The sequence below is a fragment of the Nycticebus coucang genome, chromosome 3 (assembly GCF_027406575.1).
Source record: "Nycticebus coucang isolate mNycCou1 chromosome 3, mNycCou1.pri, whole genome shotgun sequence".
Taxonomy (NCBI): Eukaryota; Metazoa; Chordata; class Mammalia; order Primates; family Lorisidae; genus Nycticebus; species Nycticebus coucang.
Window position 1 is genome coordinate 31,017,118 of NC_069782.1, and position 22,398 is coordinate 31,039,515.

Here is a 22,398-nt window from a genome sequence, read left to right on the forward strand (position 1 = left end):
TCTCAAAATTATAAAATAAAATAAACTTCAATACAGCTATTTACTTCTGGCCATGGAAGAAAGATTCCTTATACACAAGTGAGAATCAGACTCCTAGATATCTATAAAGCAAATACAAGTACAAAATGCAAGTTTCATCTTTCTCTAGAACGTTTACAGTGTGAAAGTGAGGAATGGACATTTAATACATATATATATTTTCTTTTTATACTTGTAATAAAAGCCAGTTTCATAAACCACATCAGGTATCAAGAGCCTAAAGTAAATCTTATACTCTAGGGGAATTTTTTAAAATATATATAACTGTGTTTTTTTGGCTCTGACAGATGAACAAGAAAAGAGCCCCTTTCTTTCAAAACACAAAGATCATATTTATGCATGATTTCTGGACATGCTTTTTTTCCAGAAGTTTTATACAAAAGGTTCATTGTTCATTGCTATCAAAGCATTCCAAGCAATCAAAATAATTTGGATATCTTATTTTACTTATGCAATATTGAACAGGTAAGATTTTTGCAACATTTACTAAATTTCAGTTAACATTAATGAAAAGTAAGGAAAGCAATTCAAGACATGCAAGATTTGGGAAAACCTTTTGTTATTAGAACATTTCTGAAACATTCATCTATGGTATCACCGTATTCATTAACGTCTTTTCTTAATTGGTGACTTTGTTATAGACATAAAACCAACATTTAAAAAATTTAAGCTAACACACTGGCAAATTTGAAGTCCATGAACATAATTTTAAGAGTTTTATATACTATGTAATTTGGATGCTGCTTCCTAGTTTGGGTGACTATAAAATAATTTGGGGTTTTTAAAGACTGAGAAGTATTTCTCAAGGTTAGCTTTTCCAAACAGAAAGTTGAGTGTTATAAAGTCCACCTCCCACAGACCAGATTTCACATCCATTGGTCAGGGGCAAATACCACTGCCTCTGCCTCAGTCACTCTGTGCCACTTCACCAAGTCGGAGCCAAAGGTAGGTTTTTATACTTGCTTTCTTCTTGGGTTAGAGATTTTTTTCCCCCTAATATAACAACCTTTAAAAAATAGTTCAGCTTGCTTTAATATCTCCTGGTGAACTTAGATTGAATGGATAGGGTTTAATTTTGCTATTGAATTTATATTATTTTTGGAAAATGCAAAATTCTGAATTAGCTTAGGAATTAATAACATGCTACAAAGTAGATGATCTCAATACTGATGTCATGACAGATGCCAATAAAATTACAGTAGTTTCCAATACATGCCTTAAATCAAGTGCCCTGACACAGACCACACATCCTTTGCCTGGATAGACAGGCATTACTGATTGATATTGGTTGAAATATTATGCAAAAGAAGAAAACAGTGAAATTTCAGGTATTTAAAAATATTCTAATGATCACGATAGTATGCTTTCAGAATGTCTTTTTGAGCTAAGTGTTTTAAAGTTTTAAACAAACATGCCTTTTCAAAATATTATGAACTAATATTATAATGTGAACAACAGTTTTAAGTCTCAATTACAAGCTACATTAAGCATTGATGTCATTGCTTGAAGGAAGAATGTAATTTTTAAATTAAACATAGATAGAAGTTTCTCACTATTTTAAGGTTCACACAGATGACCTTATTGTTGATAGCGTTAGAAGATACGCCAAATGCAAGTAAACTCTGGATTGTAGCCATCTGTAATCAAATATAGAGTATAGACTAAGAAAAAGTATGAGCAAGTGCATGATTTCTTGAAACAATGGAGGTTGCCAGAAGTGTAGGAGAAAAATATTTTCTTAGGTTGGTAGTAGCATCTGTTAATGATTCCCTCTTGAATATGGAAGAACTGTTCCTAGAAGATTTGCAAATCACACTGTTTTATTAAGAAGGACTTCATGGGTAATTGCCTACAACAGTTCCAAATCTGCAATCCGGAAAAGACCTCTGCAAAGGCAGGTAAAATAGAGGCTTAGTTTATCCAGTGTGAATAAGAAATATATTGGAAGAAAGCACAGGAGGGAATAAAAAGGAGCTCCTTGTGCTACTTCTTATTCTCAGAGGAATTCAGATCCTTCTGCCTAAACCTGCTTCATAAAGACCTTCTTTCAAGTAGCTGAAGGTCAGTATGTCTGCCAGTGCATTCAAGTTTAAAAGTAATATTTACCATGAATTCCCTTTTATATGTGTGCGTAGGCACTAACACCATACCTACTATTCTTAAAGTAAACCCAAGTAGTTTATCCAAAATATAAAACTTTATAAAACTAGACATGCTTGATAAAAAGTTTTATACTTTGTCTACTCAGTAAGTGATCATTAGGTAATATTATTCTCAGAGGGCCAACTTAACTGTTTAAAAACATGAAGCTTCCCCCCAAACTAAATGTATTCATTAGAGTATGTAGAACTAAAATAGTTAATATTGTTATATTTTGGTTGAACTCCCTAATGTAAGAATTATATTTATTAAATAATTACAGATCAAAAGATGGCTCTAATACCAAGTGCATGCAAATCCTCCTCTACGTGAATCTTGCCATATGATGTTTTTTGATGTGTATTCCTATTGATTCTGAGTTCAAATCATAGATATGAAATACTAAAATAAAATATTAAGAACAAAAGGAAAAAATCTTTCATATTTAGTTAAGAACATTTTGAAAAGTGTTGAGTGAGGCATTAACTTATGTACATATTATGTACATATTATGTATAAATTATGTATATATTCAGATACCCAGAGACAACAAAGAAGTAGCAAGAAAATTAAAAATTCGTAATTTTGTTCAGGAGAAAACCTGTGAGGCTTTCTCCAGAGGTTTTCTCGGGCTTTCTAGGAAACAGTTCTAGGGGTATCACTAACCACCTTTGCCTCATTTTCCTCATCTGAGAAATGATATGGCAGGTGTAAGTCATCATCATTGTTCTCAACTCTGTATCCCAGAGCTCGTGTAAGTATCTAAACACTTGGGGGGAAAGGAAGAGCAGAGAGAGGGAAGGAGGGAGGGGCGTGGGGCCTTGGTGTGTGCCACACCTTTTGGAGGCAAGACACGATTGAAAGAGGGACTTTACCTAACAAATGCAATCAGTGTAACCTGGTTTCTTGTACCCTCAATGAATCCCCAACAATAATAATAATAAAAAAAAGAACCTTAACACTTATTAAATGGTAAAACTCTTAGACATATTTAAGAGGCTTTTGTGAATAAATGTTTCACAATCTTTCTGCATTCCATTTCCTCCATTTTTCTCTGTAAAATGAAGTCAGTTTCACTGTAATCAAAATATCCACTGTACAAAGATGGATTATTGTGTGGATTGATTTGGACTTGGGATAGCAATGATCTTCAGAAGCCGTATAACTTCTTGTGTGTTAATTATCCATGGAAGGAAAGCCACCAGATTGAATTCCTTTAAGCTAACATTGATTTATAATTTCTATTTAATACAAACTATTTATAAATTATTATCAGTTAAATATTCATTCATTTTAATATTTTATGATCAGGAAGTTTGAAACATGAAAATATTAGCAAGACTTGTTCTGGGCCTTGTTATCTTGGATGCTCTTGTGGCTGCCCCAACTCTACCATCCATCAACTATGACTCAGAAACCTACGATGCCATGTTGGAAGACCTGGATAATTTATACAACTATGAAAACATTCCTATTGATCAAGCTGAGGTAACTGATTCCTCCCACCATGGAGACCTTGTAAAGCATAACATGAGGAGTGATTGGGGTTTATTCTCTTCAAACAGATTTTTGCTTATTTATAGGTAGACAGGCTTTTATGTTAATAATTTTATATTAACCTCTTCTCTTCAGAACATTTTCAATCTTTTGGAAATTCATACTAAGTCTTTTGATTTCTTAAAGCTCATAGTATTTTTTTTATCAAATTTCTTCACTAAAATGAAAACAAAAATAAATTTCTATCAGACTGCAGCAAAGAAAATTAAAGGAAAAGGCAATCAGTGACAGTAAGCAAAGTTAAAATAATATGTATGCAGTGATGAGGATGATTTGGGATAAGGGAGGAAGATGAGAGATTAAATGAATTAGCAGAAAACAAGAAGAATACAGAGAGAGGATAATGGGTGGAAAGGCTACTGTGTCCTAAGAGTGAATGTGCTAGCCTCGGTGATTGTCTCTCAAGAACAAAAATTGGCAAAGTTGTAGCCCATCACGTAAATCTGATATGACATGTTCCTAACTAAATATGAAGCTTTTTATATAACTAAAGGATACAGGCTAATTTTTATGAATAAGAAAGCAAATAGACCTTGAAGTGCTAGAGTGTAGCCAATGTACAACATTGACAAAACTAATTATAAATAAACAAAAATAATTACATCACCTTTAAAGAATCATGACATATTTTGGGGAGTTTCAAGTATGCATCTCCTTAGAACAATTACTTTGATAGCCAAGAAATATGAAATATTTAGACAGAATAATATATCTAATTTGCAATGAACTTAAATGTATTAAGAAGATAGTAAATATTTTCAATATTGTTTGTTGCCTTGTGAAATAGAAGTCAGATTTTCACAATATGATAGTGTTGAGAAGTCGTCCCCCTCTCTCTCTCCTTTTCCTGCATCTTCCCTCCCCTTCTCACTTCCACCCTCACTACCTTCTTCCTTTTCCAACTCATCTCTCTCTCTCCTTTTCATTCTCCTTAATAAAGTTTTAGGCTCTGTAGCAGATCAATTCTGCACATTTGATTGTGACTCTACTTTTTAATTCTTTATTAATATTCACTCTTTGATTCATTCCACTGTATGGCTTCTGTTATGATGAGATTTTATGTTGGAAACTTATGATCATTCACATAAATCTTGCTCTACATGACTTCTTTATCTCTAACCTAACACATCAATGTAAAGTATAAGACATTTATTTGGTAGTTAATTCATTTGCTCTTTTCCATCTTGCATAAAAATACATTTTAAAAAGTTATGACATAGCTTAGTTTATCTCCCAAAATAAATATTTTAGTTCAACATACTTTTCATTCTCCACACACACACACACCCCCAAAAAATTCCATTAGACCAATGGGATTTGACAATTACCATAATGAATGCTACATTTTGAGCAGGGTCGAAGAATAGATTCAAGGATCCTGTTTATTCTTTTCACAAGACCAAATGCACAATAGAAAAAATACATTTAGGACCAAGGCTTGGCCGTGTAAAAGTGTAAAGAAGATGAGCTGTATTTCCAAATGCCTTTGACCCATCCCTGTTTGCGAGGGTCCTTTTCATTGTCCATTAAGCCTCAGACATTCTCATGGAATTCTGAAGTTTTTCGTACTATCCAGCTATATAAATGTTATTTAATATACAATCTTTACCCAATATTTCCAGATTCTGGAATAGCAACCTCCTGTAAAATATTAAATATGTAGCAAGTATGTTTACCCAATGCCAACATCCCTAGTTTTCCACAGAATTATTTCCAAACAATTCTAGTGCTAGCCAGACATAGAATTCTCAATGATTGAGAGCTGCAAAGAGCAACTGACAATCCCTTGTGATTGAGTGAAATGTATCATTTGTCCCTGACTTAACAATACTTTCTGATAAACTCATCATCCGAAATCAGTTTATAGATTGATAATGTTGTTACAGATATAAATACACATGTACAAGTACTATAAGAAAAAATAATGTATTTTTTTCTTTTTTTTTTTTATTGTTGAGCATTCGTTGAAGATACAAGAAACCAGGTTACACTGATTGCATTTGTTAGGTAAAGTCCCTCTTACAATTGTGCCTTGGCCCCAAAAGGTGTGGCACACACCAAGACCCCACCCCTCTCCCTCCTTCTCTCTCTCTGCTCTTCCTTTCCCCCACCTCTCCCTCCTTCTTAAAACATAAACTATAAATAATTTTTAAAGATATATTTATAGGGTTGGTCCAGTAACAAAAAAAAATCAACCAATCCATACACACACACACACACACACACACACACACAGTACCACTGAATATGCAAATACAAACACAAAAATAATAAGATAAAGTGATTAAGATGACAAGAAACAAAATTTAGAAGAACTTTGGTTCAGATAATGACAAATTAATATAAATTATTTTGTACGCGAAATGATTTTACATTTCCTTGTGGGATTATGTTAAATAAAGTTAATAGATCCAGTCATGTGAATGGATTCTAGAACATAATTTCTCATGGTATAAATGTCTTGAAGCAGTATTGGAAGCCCAATTTTTAGTGATGTTTGGGAAACTTGTTTGTCTCATTTTTACATAATAGGACCAGTTATTTCATATGTTCTTGATCCTACATGACACATTCTGACTAAATACTAGTAACAAAATCATCTAGGATACGGTTGATAAAAAAAAAAAATTCACAGTAAATAAAACACATGGAGAATGATGGGAACAGATTCTTCATTATTTTCTCCTCAATGACAAGGGTAAGTTTCTGCCTGTTTTAGCCTAAAATTCATCTCATCTGTACAAAATGCACCTTTTATTGTAAAATTATAAATTTGGAGTGTAACTGAATAATACTTCTAAAATACAAGCCAGTTCTTTTTCTTCTCATATATTGTGAGAATTGTAGAACCCTTGGTCTACAGCTTTAGCTGATAAATCCTTGGATCCTTGAGGAGTTGACATACGTTGTAGGCAAAATTCCAAGACATTCTCCAAGAGGTCCACTACCCACTGTGTCCATATTCTGTATTATCCTTAAGATCATGAGTAAATGTGGATATCATTCCTATAATTAGGTTACATTATATGGCACAGTTGAATTTTAAAAAGGGAAATTATCTAGGTGGGCTTGACCATCCCTTTAATCAGCATCTTGATTTCATGGACAACATTTGAATCATGAAAGGGGTTTAAGGCAAGGTAAAATGTTTTTGGTTACCTTTAAAGATGGTCCATGTCTCAAGGAATACAGGAGGCCTCCAGATGGTGAGAGAAACTGTAGCCAGTAAGCATTTGGGGACCTCACACCTACAGACATGAGGAACCCCAGATCCACATAAGAACACAGCCCCGGCTATCATCTTGACATTGGTCTCATGACTTGCTGAACAGAGAACTTAGGCCATCCATGGATTTTTACCCACAGAAACTGTGAACTAAAAAATGGATATAGAATAAAGCTGCTGAATTTATGGCAGCAATAGAAAATTAATGTAACACGTAACAACTGAAACTTTTCATTTCTGAAAACCAAATCTGAAATAAGCTGTTACTGCAAATCTTGTACTTGTGAGCCCAATAATTTGGCTATTTGATAAGACAAACCAGCCCCCAAAATCCAGTGTGAGAATCTCAGTTGAGCTTTGATGATTTCTACTGGTGGTGGTATATTCATGGCCTCTTCTGTGGTAAAGGAAAGGTCGTTACGGTATTTCTGTTTTTGAAAACTATATACACTCACAGATTTCCAGACTGATGACTTATATAAATGTCTGATGATCTAGCACAGTGGTTCTCAACCTTCCTAATGCTGTGACCCTTTAAAACAGTTCCTCATGTTGTGTGGACCCCCAACCATAAAATTATTTTTGTTGCTACTTCATAACTGTAATTTTGCTACTGTTATGAATCATAATGGAAATATCTGATATTAGGCGACCCATGTGAAAGGGGTCGCGACCCACAGGTTGAGAACCGCTGATCTAGAATATCCAGTATTCATAAGATTTTATGTTGGGAACAGGTTTTAAACTCAACAGTTCCATCATATGGTTATATGTTATCCTGTAGATAAACTTGTTATGACATAAAATTGTTTCACTTTTTACTAAGCTTTCATTTTCCATTAATGGTATGAATGGGAATCGGTTACAGACTTCATGATCACAACCTTTTTGCTTTCTGATAAACAATAGCTAACCCTAGGGCGGTGCCTGTGGCTCAGTGGGCAGAGCACCGGCCCATATGCCAAGGGTTCAAACCTGACCCTGGCCAAACTGCAACAAAAAAATGGCCGGGCGTTGTGGCAGGTGCCTGTAGTCCCAGCTACTTGGGAGCTGAGGCAAGAGAATCACCTAAGCCCAGGAGTTGGAGGTTGCTGTGAGCCGTGTGACGCCTTGGCACTCTACTGTGGGAAATAAAGTGAGACTCTGTCTCTACAAAAAAAAAAAAAAAAAACTAACCCTAAGCAAGCAATTGTTCTGTTCCAGGTAACTATCTGAGTCATGTTATATGTCTTACCTCATATACTGTTCACAACAAAACTATGAATTCCTGTTGTTTTTCCCATTCAGTAGATGAGGATATTGAGACAGGAACAGTTAATTAAATAACTTGAAAAAGTCAGTAATGACATATAATCATATTGATGGTATCTTCTTATATCAGAAAATAATTTCCAGCAGGGTAATAAAAGATGTATTATCCTTCATTTATTTTCCATCCTGTTCCAAATGTCCTTTTAACTTGACATTGATTTTAGCCAAACTGAATGCCAGGTGCTCCAACACTCCTAAACGAGAAAGAAAAGCATCCTTCTGTGGGTGGATAACATGAACTAGAAGTAAGTTTTATACATAACCGACTCTGTTATCCAATTATTCTAAAAAAGAATCACTTAAGGCTATTTCAAAGAATAATTGTGAATATGCATTCTTCAATATACGTCTAAGTTCTGGACAATAACAAGTAATGTAATTACATACACACACATACACAAACTCACGGAAGGTGCCAAAAATATAGACACATTTTAGAAAGAAAAAAATGTATTAATATTATAATAACATATATCAATAACAAAAGGTGCATGTTGCAGAATTCGAATGTAACTTGAGTATTGCAAATTTGGTACATTTTTTTCCTTTCTTTTTTTTTTTTTGTGGGTGTACATTTTCTTGGCACCCTCCGGATGAGTGTGTTTTTTGTGTAGGTGTCTCTCTCATATATGTAGTAGTCTAGGGACACATTTTTTTTTTTTATTTGCCTGCAAGTGTTCATCAGAAAACTACATTGTTCTAAGGCTGGTATTCTTTGAGTGGCTTAAATTGATATTGTCTTTGTTGGATGTAGGTAGTCATTTGAAATTTCCATTTTCACGACATAGTTTTGGGTTACTGCTATTACGTTTCCCTTAGGTTGGAGGGGGCTTCACCTTGTTTCCAAAGAAAGACATTGAGTCTGCCCATGAGTAGCATCTCTTCCCAGCAGTGTTCAGTAGCAATGTTGATATAATAGAACTTCAGGAAGATGACAACCAAAGGATTGTAGTAAGCTGGTCAAGGACTAGGCCTACTGTACTGAGAGATACGTGTGGTGCATGTCCGGTCATTATAGGAAGGTGATCAACTGTGGAGGTTCTACTGTATTTATGGGGGCTTTTTACTGAGCTGTTCTTTCAGTAAAACTACCATTCTTCCAGTAAAATTTACTTGGCTTCGTCTAGGTAATTAGACTTATTCTCTCCTTTACAGAACACTATGGAGTTCTTAATTATATTTACTGTAAGATGGTGTGGAGGATTCACAATGATATTGAACAACCATCTTTATGAGAATATGTAGGAGAAATTTCTCTCAGCCCTCAGTGTCAGAATGGGCTTCAACTTTTTAAGGAATTTGCTTGTAGTTTAGGTTCTATATTGTGTAACTTATTGTGCTTGTGAATTTCTCTTGCCTGTGCAAAAACTTGGAGCCCAGTTTTTGTGTCATCCTTCTCTGGATTTATAGAACTTCCCCCATCTTTATTGTTCTGTCACCCTAATACCTCAGGTAGATTTTTTGAAGTATGACAATTAAAAATTGTCTCATATCCTTTCCAGAATGAGAGGGTATGTGCATTCATCAGTAAATAACAAGAACAATGCAAAAAGGAATATCAGTAAGAATTGTCCACTGAAACCTTACATGAGAGTTGCTTTCATTGCTATGACCACTTCATTAACGATTAAATTGATGATAATTGTTCTTTGTCATAAAGAAAACAAACTAGACTGTTTCAAGTCATTCTTACAAAGAAAATTGCCATTAAGCCAAATTAATTCAGCTTGAACATTGTATTTCTAAATGAAGAAGTTGTAAGTTTCATCAAAAGGACTAAAAATTAAATTCAGCAAAGTTGTAGGAATGGGGGAAAACTCAATGAAGGCAATTGTATCAATTATCAAGTGAGAAATGATTTCTTTTCAACTGTCATCAAAAGAGTATGGTGCCGCACAAAATAATTTCAGGATCCCCAGTAATAACATAAACTACTTAAGGACAATGAAGATAACTCTGGAAAATTTACAAATATCAAAGTCCACTTCAGATAATGATATATAAAAAGGATCTTCACATTAGGTTTTCTGAATATAATAAATTGGTATAGAACTTTGTTAACGTTAAAGTGTAGGCTGTGTCAAAAATAATTTGTATGCATTCTGAACAAAACATATTTAAATTAGTAATATCCCTACCATTTCTTTACTCTGGTACCAAAAGATTACAATATATGTATTTATATTTGAAATTAGGTCTCACTTTGGCTAATTTATACAGTTATGTTAAAGTTTCAAACAGATGGTTTGCACATCAAAAACTTCATATTGGAGTAACAACATTATTCCCCTGAATTAATATTATTTTCAGGGTATGGGAGAAGAAAGCTAATCTCCCTCTTCACTGAGAATACTTTGGAGGAAGGGAGGAAAGAATTTTGTTAATGAGATTTTAATATGGTTGTCTGATCTATTTCCATGATTCTTTTAAAATGACTATTGAACCAATTGATCCTAATTTTAAGGTACAGTATTTTAAAATCTTAAAACAAACAAAAAAATCATGGAGGTTCATGGTGGAAAAAAATACTGATAGTCTTCGCTAGTAACATCTTTGTATTTGTATTATACATTATTTATGAGATCACAAACATAAATTTATTCAAACATCCTTGCAAAGAAGATATTTTTGTACCCATTTAATATGAATAACTGAAGGTCAGAAATTTTTTTCAAGGTTATTCAGCCAGAGGATCTCAGTGTAAAATTTAAACCAGATTCTTTTAATACCAAAGCAGAGACTTTGGCATTAAAAGCCTCCATTACTTTTCTGCTGCTTCTCTTTAATCTTCACTTCTTTCATCTGTGTCCAATATTGACGGTTTTTTCCTGAAATTAAGTAATTTGATTATTAGGAATTAGAAAAGCAACAATTTTCAAATGATTACAATTAACACAGTAGCCAAGTATCTCTTTACACTGTCAAAGTATTTAAGGGAGAGAAGGGTAAGATGATCCTTTTGAACTGAAAGCTGCTTTGTCAGAAATATGGAGATTGAACAGTCTCTGCCAAATATGTTTCTTCGTCATCCATTTCAAGATAAAATAGAAAATAAGATACAGCTTTCATTGGCAGGCATTCATAGTCACATTTTTTAGATAATTAATATGGATCACTTAAATAAATTTGAGCACCAGGCTCATGTTTAAAGCAAAATTCTATCTCGCTTAACACATCTACATGCCTGTATGTTAAACTCATAAGAACACGTCTTTCATGACTTTGGCTAAACAGCTCAGAGGTTTGTAACATCTTTGGAAGCCAATTTTTGACATAATAGTCACACTGAGGAATAGCTTCAAGATCTTTGCAGTTGTGAATTGTGCTGCTTTAAACATTTAAGTGCAACTGTCTTTTTTATAAAATGTCTTTTTTTCCTTTGGATAAATACGCAGTCGTGGGATTGCAGGATCAAATGGTAGGTCTACTGGTAGTTCTTTGAGGACTCTCTATGCTGCATTCCACAGGAGTTGTACAAGTTTGCAGTCTCACTAATAGTGTATGAATGTTCCTTTCTCTCCACATCCACACCAGCATTTGCTGCTTTGGGACTTTATGATGTAAGCCATTCTCACTGGGGTTGGGTGATATCTCAGTGTGGTTTTGATATACATTCCCCTGATGATTAGAGACATGGAGCCTTGTTTTCATGTGTTAGTTGGCCATTAGTCTAACTTCATTAGAAAAGTTTCTGTTCATGATTTTTGCCCAATTGTTAATGGGGAAATTGGATCTTTTTGTTAATTTTCCAGATTTCTTTGTAGTTACTGGTTATCATGCCTTTATCCTATGTGTAGCATGAAAATATCTTCTCCCACTCTGTAGATTATCTATTTGCTTTACTGATTGTGCCCTTGTCTGTGCAGATTTTTTTTTAATTGATCAGGTCCCATTTATTTATTTTTTGTTGCTGTGATTGCCATCAGGGATTTCCTCATAAATTCCACCCCAGGCTGATATCTATAAGAGTTTTTCCAACACTTTCATCTAGCATTCTTACAGTTTCATGTCTTAAGTTTATTAACTATTGTGATTTCTTTTTTGTGAGTGGTGTGAAATGATGCTCCTCTTTCAGTCTTTTACATATGGCTATCAAGTTTTCCTAGAACCATTTATTGAACAGGGATTATTTACCTCTGTGTATGTTTTGTTTGCTTTGTCAAAGATCAGGTGGCAATGTGAGGATGATTTCACATTTGGGTTCTCTGTTCTCATCCATAAGTCCATGTCTCTATTTTTACATCGTTATCATGCTGTTTTGATTACCACAGCCTTGTAGTACAACCTGAAGTCTGGTAAAGTGCTACTTCTAGATTTGTTCTTGTTATGTAAGAAGTAATTAGCTATTAGGGGGCTTTTCTTTTTCCACACAAAATGTAGAACTATTTTTCAAGACTTGCAAAATATGACGTTGGTATTTTAATGGGAATTGCATTGAATTATATTCTAGTGATCCATGAACATGATATATTTGTATATCTATTTATGTCATCTGTTATTTCTTTTCTCAGTGTTTCATAATTCTCCCTATAGAATTGTGTCTTTGATTTGATTCTCAGTTTGACTGTCTTTGGTGTACATGGAAGCTACTTAAAGGTTAGGTGTGTTTTTTGGAGACAACAGATACTGAGTTTGAGCTTTTGTATCCACTCAACCAGCCTCTTCAGCATCAATGGAATTCAAGCCATTCATGTTTGTTGAGATAATCAATAGGTATGGTGGAGTTTGGGTTATCTTGTTTTGCAGAGGTCCAGAACTTAATTTTATCACTTGCACCATGTGGAGCCTGGGCATGTTGACTTTGGTGGTGGACCACCATGCTGTTCAGTATGAAGAATGAATCTGAATATTTCCTGCAGAGCTAGTCTAGTTATGGCACATTTCCTCAACATTTGTATGTCAGTAAAATATTTGGTTTCTCCATCACATATGAAACATTTTAGCAGGATACATCATCCTGGGCTAAAAATTGTTTTGTTTAAGAACGTTGAAGTTTGATGATCATGCTCTTCTGGCTTGAAAAGTTTCAGCTGAAAAATCTACAGTCATCCTGATAGTTTTCCCTTTGTATGTAGATTTTTCATAGCCTGGCTGCTTGTAGGATTTTCTTTTTCATATTAACTTTGGAAAAGTTAACTACCGTTTTTCCAGAAGAGGCTTTATTTGGATTGAGTCACATTGAGGTTCTGAAACTATGTACTATTTAAATTTCTGTATCTCTCACAATGCTAGGAAAATTCTCCACCATTATGTCTTAAAATACAGCATCAATGCCATTAGGGCCATCTTCTTCAGGAATATCTGTAATTCAGATATTTGATCTTTTGGTATAATCTCATAACTCTCTCGGGGAATATTTTGTTTTTGTTCTCTTTTTCAGTGAGGGCTTTAAAGTGTTAAATGACATGTATGCAAGTATATAATTATACATTGTATTTCTTGACACATTTGAAAAAAACAAGGAAAATATATATTAAAATATTGATGCTTGATCAGATCTTTTCACAAGTATGTTCTCTTTGGTGTTTTGATATCAAAAACTCTGATTAAAGAAATGAAAATGAAAAGAAATCATATATAAGAAATACTGTACTACATTGAATCTATAAGATATATAAAGAGAGATTGGAGACTGAAAAGGATAGTAAATTTTGGTAGCAGAAAGAAAAAGGAAAACCCCAGAGGCTTATATTCAAGGTCCATAAAATACCATTCAAAGGTCTTCTATTAGCAGGGTAACTTCTTTTTTTTTTTTTTTTTTTAATTTGGCCGGGGCTGGGTTTGAACCCACCACCTCCGGCATATGGGACCGGCGCCCTACCCGCTGAGCCACAGGCACCACCCAGCAGGGTAACTTCTATTATGCTAATGACTGCAAAAAAAAATAGTATGATAGTTAGCACATGTAAAGATTTTGATTCCTTGGGAAACAGCCCTTATTTTGCCTTTTGCTATTAGAGAGCTGATTTATCTAGAGTTCTTTTTTCTGGTTCTGTGGTTGTCAACACTATTATATTTAACTTCCCAAGTGGGTCTATCTACACAGAATGTGTCGATGACAATGGGAATACTCAAGCTGGCATTCTGGGTTAACACAGTCTTTTGAACTTATTTAAAACAAGTCTGCCCCTCAGATATAAATTTAGGTCTCTAAATATATAAAATTTTGCAAGAACTTGCCACTGATAAGGGACAGTAGAATAAAAGTATATATAATAATTATCCCTTCCAAAGGCAATCAGCTATTACCTGGGCCTCTCTGGGGCATCCTCTGTAAAAGCACATTTTTGTTCTATTCAAAATGTCTATAGTTACCCTGTGATAATATAGTCATTATCACTATCATCTTCTTCCTCCTAAATAAGCAGTAGTTTTATGCAAAGAAGTTTTACAAATTAAAATGCTTGGCTTATTATACTTTGTGCCTTGATAAAGGTTGTTAGAAGGAACAATTTGTTTTTGTGTTAGGATGAAAAATTTAGGGAATTACTCCATCAAAGATAAAGAGCTAGAATTTGGAAGATTCCAAATATCGTGGTTTTCAGTCCTGTGTCTTTGATTTCAATTACCTTGACTGTGACCAACTTCTACACCCTCATCCTCATGACATTACTGATTTTGGTTTACGCTAAAGTTTCTAAATTGTTCTGGCACCTGTACATGGAGAACAAGAGCAGTAAGGAGAAAGAGAATATGAACTGACTTTCCTGTTAGATAATGTTTCTAAAGTCTTTGCCAAAGTTCTCTACCAATATTATTTGGAGACATTTAGTGAGAACTAGATAATATATTTTAAGAAGCATATTAAGTTTCTGGAGCCTAAGGAGATGACGGTGAATGGCATCTTGACTAAACTGGGATAAAGCTGAAGTAAAAAATGTTTCTGGCAACTCAAATGGAATATTGCCATTTTCTGACAATAAGAAAAGGAAATTAGAAAATAAAAATGTGAACAAAGAAAAAAATAGTGACATCTCAAAAAACAAAACAACCAAAAAGCAAAGCCTAGACAGTATTGGGGTATGATTAAGTCACTTCTTGTCTCTTATTGAGTTAATTTTTTCACTTAGACATTACATTAAATGCAAATAAGCATTATCTTTTAGACTTATAAATTAAAAAAGAATAACCATACACTGGGATAGATTGGGAAGAAAACTAAAAAGCATTTCCACGTTCAAAATGCATGCTATCCTAGCAAGTCAACATCAGTTATGATAATTTTATATTATTAGATAAAAACATGAAGCCATTAACTAATTTTCATATTCAACTTGTAAATATTTATTTGTTAATAAATGTTCATTTTGAAGTGTTAATAAAATCTTGAGATTTCAAAATAAATAAATTGAAATAATGATACATTTACTCAAATTTGTTGGTATAATATTTAAGTAAGTACTACACAAAATAACCAAGATCAAAGAAGAGTTGTTTGTAAAAAGGAAATCAGAGAGAATAGATTAAAAAAAAAAAGTGCATGTACTTTTTTCTGTCAATGATAGGTGCTAGGTAAACCAGCCCATAAAAATGTTAAAAATCACTCCCCCCATATAATTAGGAAACAGTAAATTTAAAATACTGGGGCAAGTTACACTAGTAGCTGTAAAAAACAACTCTAAAGCCTCAGTGGCTTAACACGATGAAAGCTTATATCTTGTTGACATGATTGTCCAGCGTAAGTCAAAGGATACTGCTTTGTCCTACTTTTCTACTTGTAATTACACAGCGATCTAAAGTTCTTTTATGCTAGAACTTCTTCCACTTCAGACTTCAAAGACTTAAGTCTTTCTTTCACTGACAGATTAAGGGAAGAGAAAGAACGAGGAGAAAGTATACTTGTTTTTCACTGTCTTGGACCAAATATTCACTGTCACTTCCTCTCTCCCACATGACCCAACCTAGATTCAAAGAAAGTAGGAAATGTGTCTTAGCTGAATGTCCAGAAGAGAAAGGAAACACATACACACATGGAATTGTCCCTCTCCATGATGCACAAGTAGGCTGCTCTGACACAATGCTTATTCATCACAAAAGTATGAGGAAGTCTTAACAAATGCTGGTTATTTCACAATTCTCCTACATCAACGTCAGATGAAACTCGTCATGATTGTCATTTTCTGAGAATGACTGACTGACTGTCGAGTACTCCTATTGAGCCACAAAGCCTTGGCAAGGCCTTTTAGCCTTTAGGTTTAGCAACTAAATTTTATAAACATAGTCAGTCAGTCATGGTCATATTAGTTTCTAGGTTGATGAACAATGTCATGCAAAAATCATATGAAGCTTAAAAGACAAACAAGTAAGTCTATTTATGAATTTATAATGTGAGTAAGCATTTCCCAGTAATGACAATGCTAACTTCTCCTATAGAGAGCCCCTTGTTCTCAGACAAGAAGAAGAAGCTGGATTATTCAGCACAAGTTTTCTTCGATGAGCACAGAATCCACGCCAGTTATTGTCATAATTTTCATCTAGCCCGTGATGATATCCAATGAAACATTTCTTCTCCATGTCAGAAATAGTCTCCATAGCGACTACATTGCTCATGTTCAATAACTTCAATATTTCTCAAAAAAACTACTCTTTTCTGAAGTTAAATTTTCTAGGCTGCATTTTTTTTAATTTATTTTTATTTTTAGCTTTATTACCATCACAGGTAGAGTTAAGAGTCAAAAAGCAGTTTCCAAGGGCTCGGGAGAAAAACATACCATGCTCATGGCTAGGAAGAATCAACATTATCAAAATGTCCATACTACCCAAAGCAATATATAATTTCAACGCACTCCCTATTAAAGCTCCACTGTCATATTTTAAAGATCTTGAAAAAACATTACTTCGTTTTATATGGAATCAGAAAAAACCTCGAATAGCCAAGACATTACTCAGAAATAAAAACAAAACAGGAGGAATCACACTACCAGACCTCAGACTTTACTACAAATCGATAGTGATCAAAACAGCATGGTATTGGCACAAAAACAGAGAAGTAGATATCTGGAACAGAATAGAGAACCAAGAGATGAATCCAGCTACTTACCGCTATTTGATTTTTGACAAGCCAATTAAAAACATTCAGTGGGGAAAAGATTCCCTATTTAACAAATGGTGCTGGGTGAACTGGCTGGCAACCTGCAGAAGACTGAAATTGGACCCACACCTTTCACCATTAACTAAGATAGACTCTCATTGGATTAAAGATTTAAACTTAAGACATGAAACTATAAAAATACTAGAGGAGAATGCAGGGAAAACCCTTGAAGAAATTGGTCTGGGTGAGTATTTCATGAGGAGAACCCCCCGGGCAATTGAAGCAGCTTCAAAAATACACTACTGGGACTTGATCAAACTAAAAAGCTTCTGCACAGCTAAGAACACAGTAAGCAGAGCAAGCAGACAGCCCTCAGAATGGGAGAAGATATTTGCAGGGTATAACTCTGACAAAGGTTTAATAACCAGAATCCACAGAGAACTCAAACGCATCAGCAAGAAAAAAACAAGGGATCCCATCGCAGGCTGGGCAAGGGATTTGAAGAGAAACTTCTCTGAAGAAGACAGGCGCAAGGCCTTCTCATTATGCATTTTTAAGATCACCTTTCCATCATGAAAACAGGTTAAAGAGACTTCAATCTTGGAGCAGCGATCTCAAAGTGACACTATCCCTAATTCTAGATGAATCTTCACTAAAATAGGCATTATTATTCCGATTCTACAAAGGTAATTACAAAAGTTTTGAGGCAGACTATGGTATAGTCCATTATTTTACTTCCAAGAAACGCAGTCAGCAGCAGTGTCCTTTCTGATACACCCGTGCAAGGTTTACCTAGTTCGGCCGATCCGTGTTGCTGGGAGACCTTCATTTGTTTCTGTCCACCTTGCATTCAGTCAGCACCAACTATGGAGCTGGGAGGAGACCACTTACATGTCACAATTTTCTAATGATTTTAAAAGTAGATTAAATGAGTCTCAAATGCTTGAACATTTGCAACGGGCTTTCAGGGACTTTACTCTTACACATGCAACAATTTTTTGCTGGTCTCAAGAATTTAGAAAAGGCAGAACTTCACTGAAAGACAAGGAGAGGAAGGGGTGTGTGGCAACCACAGAGACCGAAGATAGCCACTGTGGAAAAAAAGCTTCACAAAAATAATAGAGTAGCATTTAAAGTCACTGGAGAGCACTACAGATTGGATCGCTGGCAGTGTCCAAAATCTTGCAGGATGATCTTTGAGTCAGGAAAGTTTAACCCCTATGGGTGCCTCGCACTTTGACAGATGAGCAAAAGCTCATCTGTTTTGAACAGTGAGAAGAAATGCTGGTCAGCTTTGATGGAAGCGAGTATAGATGCGTTTCTGACATCATTGCTGGTGATGCAATCTTGGTTTACCAGTTTGATCCAGAGAATAAGAGTCAGTCCACAGTGTGGATTTTTCCCAGTGAAAATCCACTAACAAAAGTGCCTGAGGGTCAGAAAGAAAATGGTGGCAACTTTCTTCTCCAAAAGTGGTCACGTCCCAACTGTTCCTTGGGAGGAACAAAGAACTGTTACTGCTAAGGAGTACATCATAATAAGTCTACCAGAAGCTTGGAGGGAGCTTCAAGAGTGGCAGCCAAGGACAGGACTGCGGAGGATCGTCTCGCACATGCCAGAGCATCTACTCCAGCTAACATCACACCATTCGGTTCCTGGAGACAATAGAGGTTGAACTTACGACTCCTCCACTCTACAGTACTGACCCGGCCCCATGTCAGTGTTCCCTGTTCTCTAACGTAAAAAAAGAAGAAGATTTCCAGCACAGAAGAAGCTGTTCACACCTATGAAAATGAGTTTACAGCACTTGAAGAAAATGAGTGGGAAGGGTGTTTTCAAAAATGGTTTAGAAGAATGCAAAAGTGTGTAGAATGCTGTTGAGATTATTTTGAGAAAATACAGTAATCAAATGATTTTCTTTTTCTTAATTATTATTTATCTAAAAATTTTCATAGTGTGTCTCGGCCCAGATTAGAATGAAAATTACGTTCTCATTCTGCAATGAATACCAATGAATTAACAAGTATCTTGGTGTGTACATTCTTATGCTTTTTCTTCTGGGATTTTCTGGACTGTTCTTATGTACCATTTGCAAAGGGAATATTAATAAAACATTTCCATCTCTGCCTACGTTAGGGTGTGAGGTCAGTATGCAAAGCATGTGGCTAAGATAAAATTTATATATTATTTATATTAAATATATTTAATATATTAATTAAATATATAAAATATTTATATGCGTCTCATGGGGGGACAAACGTTTATATATATATATATAATTTTTTTTATCTTTTCATATATATATATATATATATATATATGAAAGAAAAGGGAAACCTAAACATGAAGATTGGTTAACTGATCACTTAGAGCTGGTATGGACTCAAGTAGGGATATTGCATTGTACACATCCCGGGACCACCATTCACACAGAATACTCCATGAATAGCGCCTCCTGAAGTTGTGCAAAAGAGGTGCTTTACCTTTGGTTACAAAACTCCATCTTTCCCTCAAATATTGAACATTCCTAACATTCCTAATAATTTTAGATCAACCATAGATTCAAAGCTAGTTTCGCCAAAGGAATTCAAAGCACCCCCCCTTTCATTGCCTTTCACAATGAGTTTGCTCCTGCTATGCATGTTCTTGGGCAATCATGGAGCTGTCTGGGAGCCATAACTAATTTATTTTCACACCTACTCTCTCAGGTACCTTTAACCATGTTATAATGTTTTCTTACCCTGCATTGTACAAAGCAATGTATCAAAAAATGCCACTGTTTACCTGTATTGATTCAACAATATTTATTTGCAGGGAACTAACAGCTAGGCGCTCAGGGGGCAGGAGCTGGGAATATAATGGTGACAAAGAAAAGAAATACATTGTATGTACCCTCATGGGGAGATGGCTATTAGTCAAATATTCACAAGTGCAATGTAAAATATGTATCAGTTTTTGCTCTATAACAAGTCATCCCATATTTCTGTGACTTACAACAACCATTTATTTAGCTCACAGCTGTGTAGCTCTGCGATTTGGGCTCTGCTGTGCTTCTGGTTTGGACTGGGCTCATTCAGAGACCTGTGACAAGATGGTGAGTTAGGTCAGGGCTGGCTGGTTGGTCTCAGGAGGGATGGCTGCTCCTCTCCACCACACACTCTCTCTCTCTCTCATCTTCCATCAGGCCGGCCACATTCTGTTTATGTTGACTAGGCAGGATTCCTAGAAAGCAAATGGAAATTTGCAGTGTTTCAGAGGAAAACCCTTCAAATTGATGTAGACCCAGCACATTCTATTGACTAAAATAAATCAGCTGGCCAATGTAAATTTAAACTTCAACAAGTAAAATGGACAGTTGATCATAACTTAAGCATAATGCCTGGCATAGACACCAGTCTGATTGATTAGATAACTTTGGAAACCGGTAAAAGTTCCAACCTACACAAATTCACACTTTCACTTAGTGAGCTTTTTATTCATTCATGAAGACAGGGATCAAATCTGGTAATGTAAAATTTATCACAGTATTTTTTTTCCATCACACATATATAACATTATTTTCATTGGAAAATTATCTGTAGATGAAGTGCTGAGATTTTTTAAAAATCAAAATATCACACCAAAAATCACATTTGGTTTTATTAATTCAAACACAATGTTGAATGGCAGCAAACATTTGTGATATCATAATTAGGTGTAATTAGCGTGCTGAACAAGAAGTCTGGGAAAGGGACTTAGGTGCACAACCAGCCCCCAGGAGAAGGTGTGACTAGTGTTTCTGAGCACACCACTTTTTCATGATTTTATTTTGAAATTTAGATGAATGAAGTAGGTTTCATGGTAGCAATATAGGTACATGGGTCATTTAGATGTGCTTTTTCCTAAGGGACAAATGGATTTGGTCAAAATAATTTTTAACCAAACATTACTGTCACTTAAACTGGGACCAAGTACATTTATAGAAGAAATTTCTCTATGGACAACAATACTGATTATTGGAAAATGAAAGTCTTAAATTTTTTTGTGGTATTATCGATAACAACATACATACTGCTAGCAAAAGTTTCAGTTCAATCTGATCCAAGAGCTGTAACCAGATAATTTTCAATTTATTTCTATAAAGAAATTGTCTTTATTTCTCCAGGGCACAGAAGCTAATCTGAGACATTTCGGGGTCATTCTGGCCCTTTTATCCTGAGACTAGATTGAGATGCGGCATTGCTTACACGGAGTCAAGGCTGCGCAGGGTGCAGACCCTGAGGCAGATGTAAGGACCTTTCTTCTCGGCAATTATCTCCTAGGCTGACATCTGCTGAGACCTAGCTCTACCCAGGTCACCGTCTGTGGGCTATGCATCTGTCATCCCTGGTATAGATTTCCTCTTTCAGGACACAGATTGTACTTGTAAGCTCAGTCTATCATGACTTAAATTATCTACAGTTCTAAGAAGAAGAAATCAAGACAAAAGAAATAAATCAAGTACTGCAAACCAATCAAATCCAAGATGTACCCTCCTGCTACTAGGTCAAGATGTCATGCACGTGCCATGATGATTAAAATCAAAGTCTTATGTAGTAGTGATCTTTGTATTATGTTTTTAAGTTTTGGGGTGACATAATGAATAGGTTAAAAAGTCCATTCAGTAGGAAGCATAAACAAGGAGGTATAGGGAAAAGGGTAGAGGAAACTCTAGGAAAATTTATGAATATTTATATAAGTGGCCCCATTACATTTGCATTCTTGTGTTACAAAAAGCAGCAGAGATGTTTCCTGGCCATTTGGTTTACACTGAAATTTAGTTTTCTGTAGGGTAAGCATAAAAGTCTGCCACACGGATGACCAGGTTGTTGTTTCCCTGGCCTCATTATTTTGCAAGCTTTGCCTTCATAACTTCATATCACAATATCAATATTGTTAAAAGAGAGGAAAAGACAGAAGCCTATTTAACAGTGAGAATAAATGTCTCTACAAAGCACAAGGCTCTGCAGGCACAGCCCTTTGAGGTTACGGTTCTGTAACTGTGCTGAACTGAAAAGACATTCCTTTTCCTTGGTTTTCAGAGTTGTTTCTGCATTCACATTTTATTTTCAAGGAA

The 22,398-nt window shown here is 35.1% G+C and overlaps 1 protein-coding gene across 1 annotated transcript in view; it reads left to right on the forward strand.

Annotated features, from left to right (window-relative positions):
* Positions 1-3,501: 3,501 nt before the first annotated feature.
* The window catches only part of EPYC (epiphycan), a 35,113-nt gene continuing 16,216 nt past the window's right edge, over positions 3,502-22,398 (forward strand). Inside the window, exon 1 of the mRNA XM_053584854.1 lies at positions 3,502-3,666. Coding sequence (XP_053440829.1) covers positions 3,502-3,666 — 165 coding nt within the window. The remainder of the gene's footprint in view (positions 3,667-22,398) is intronic.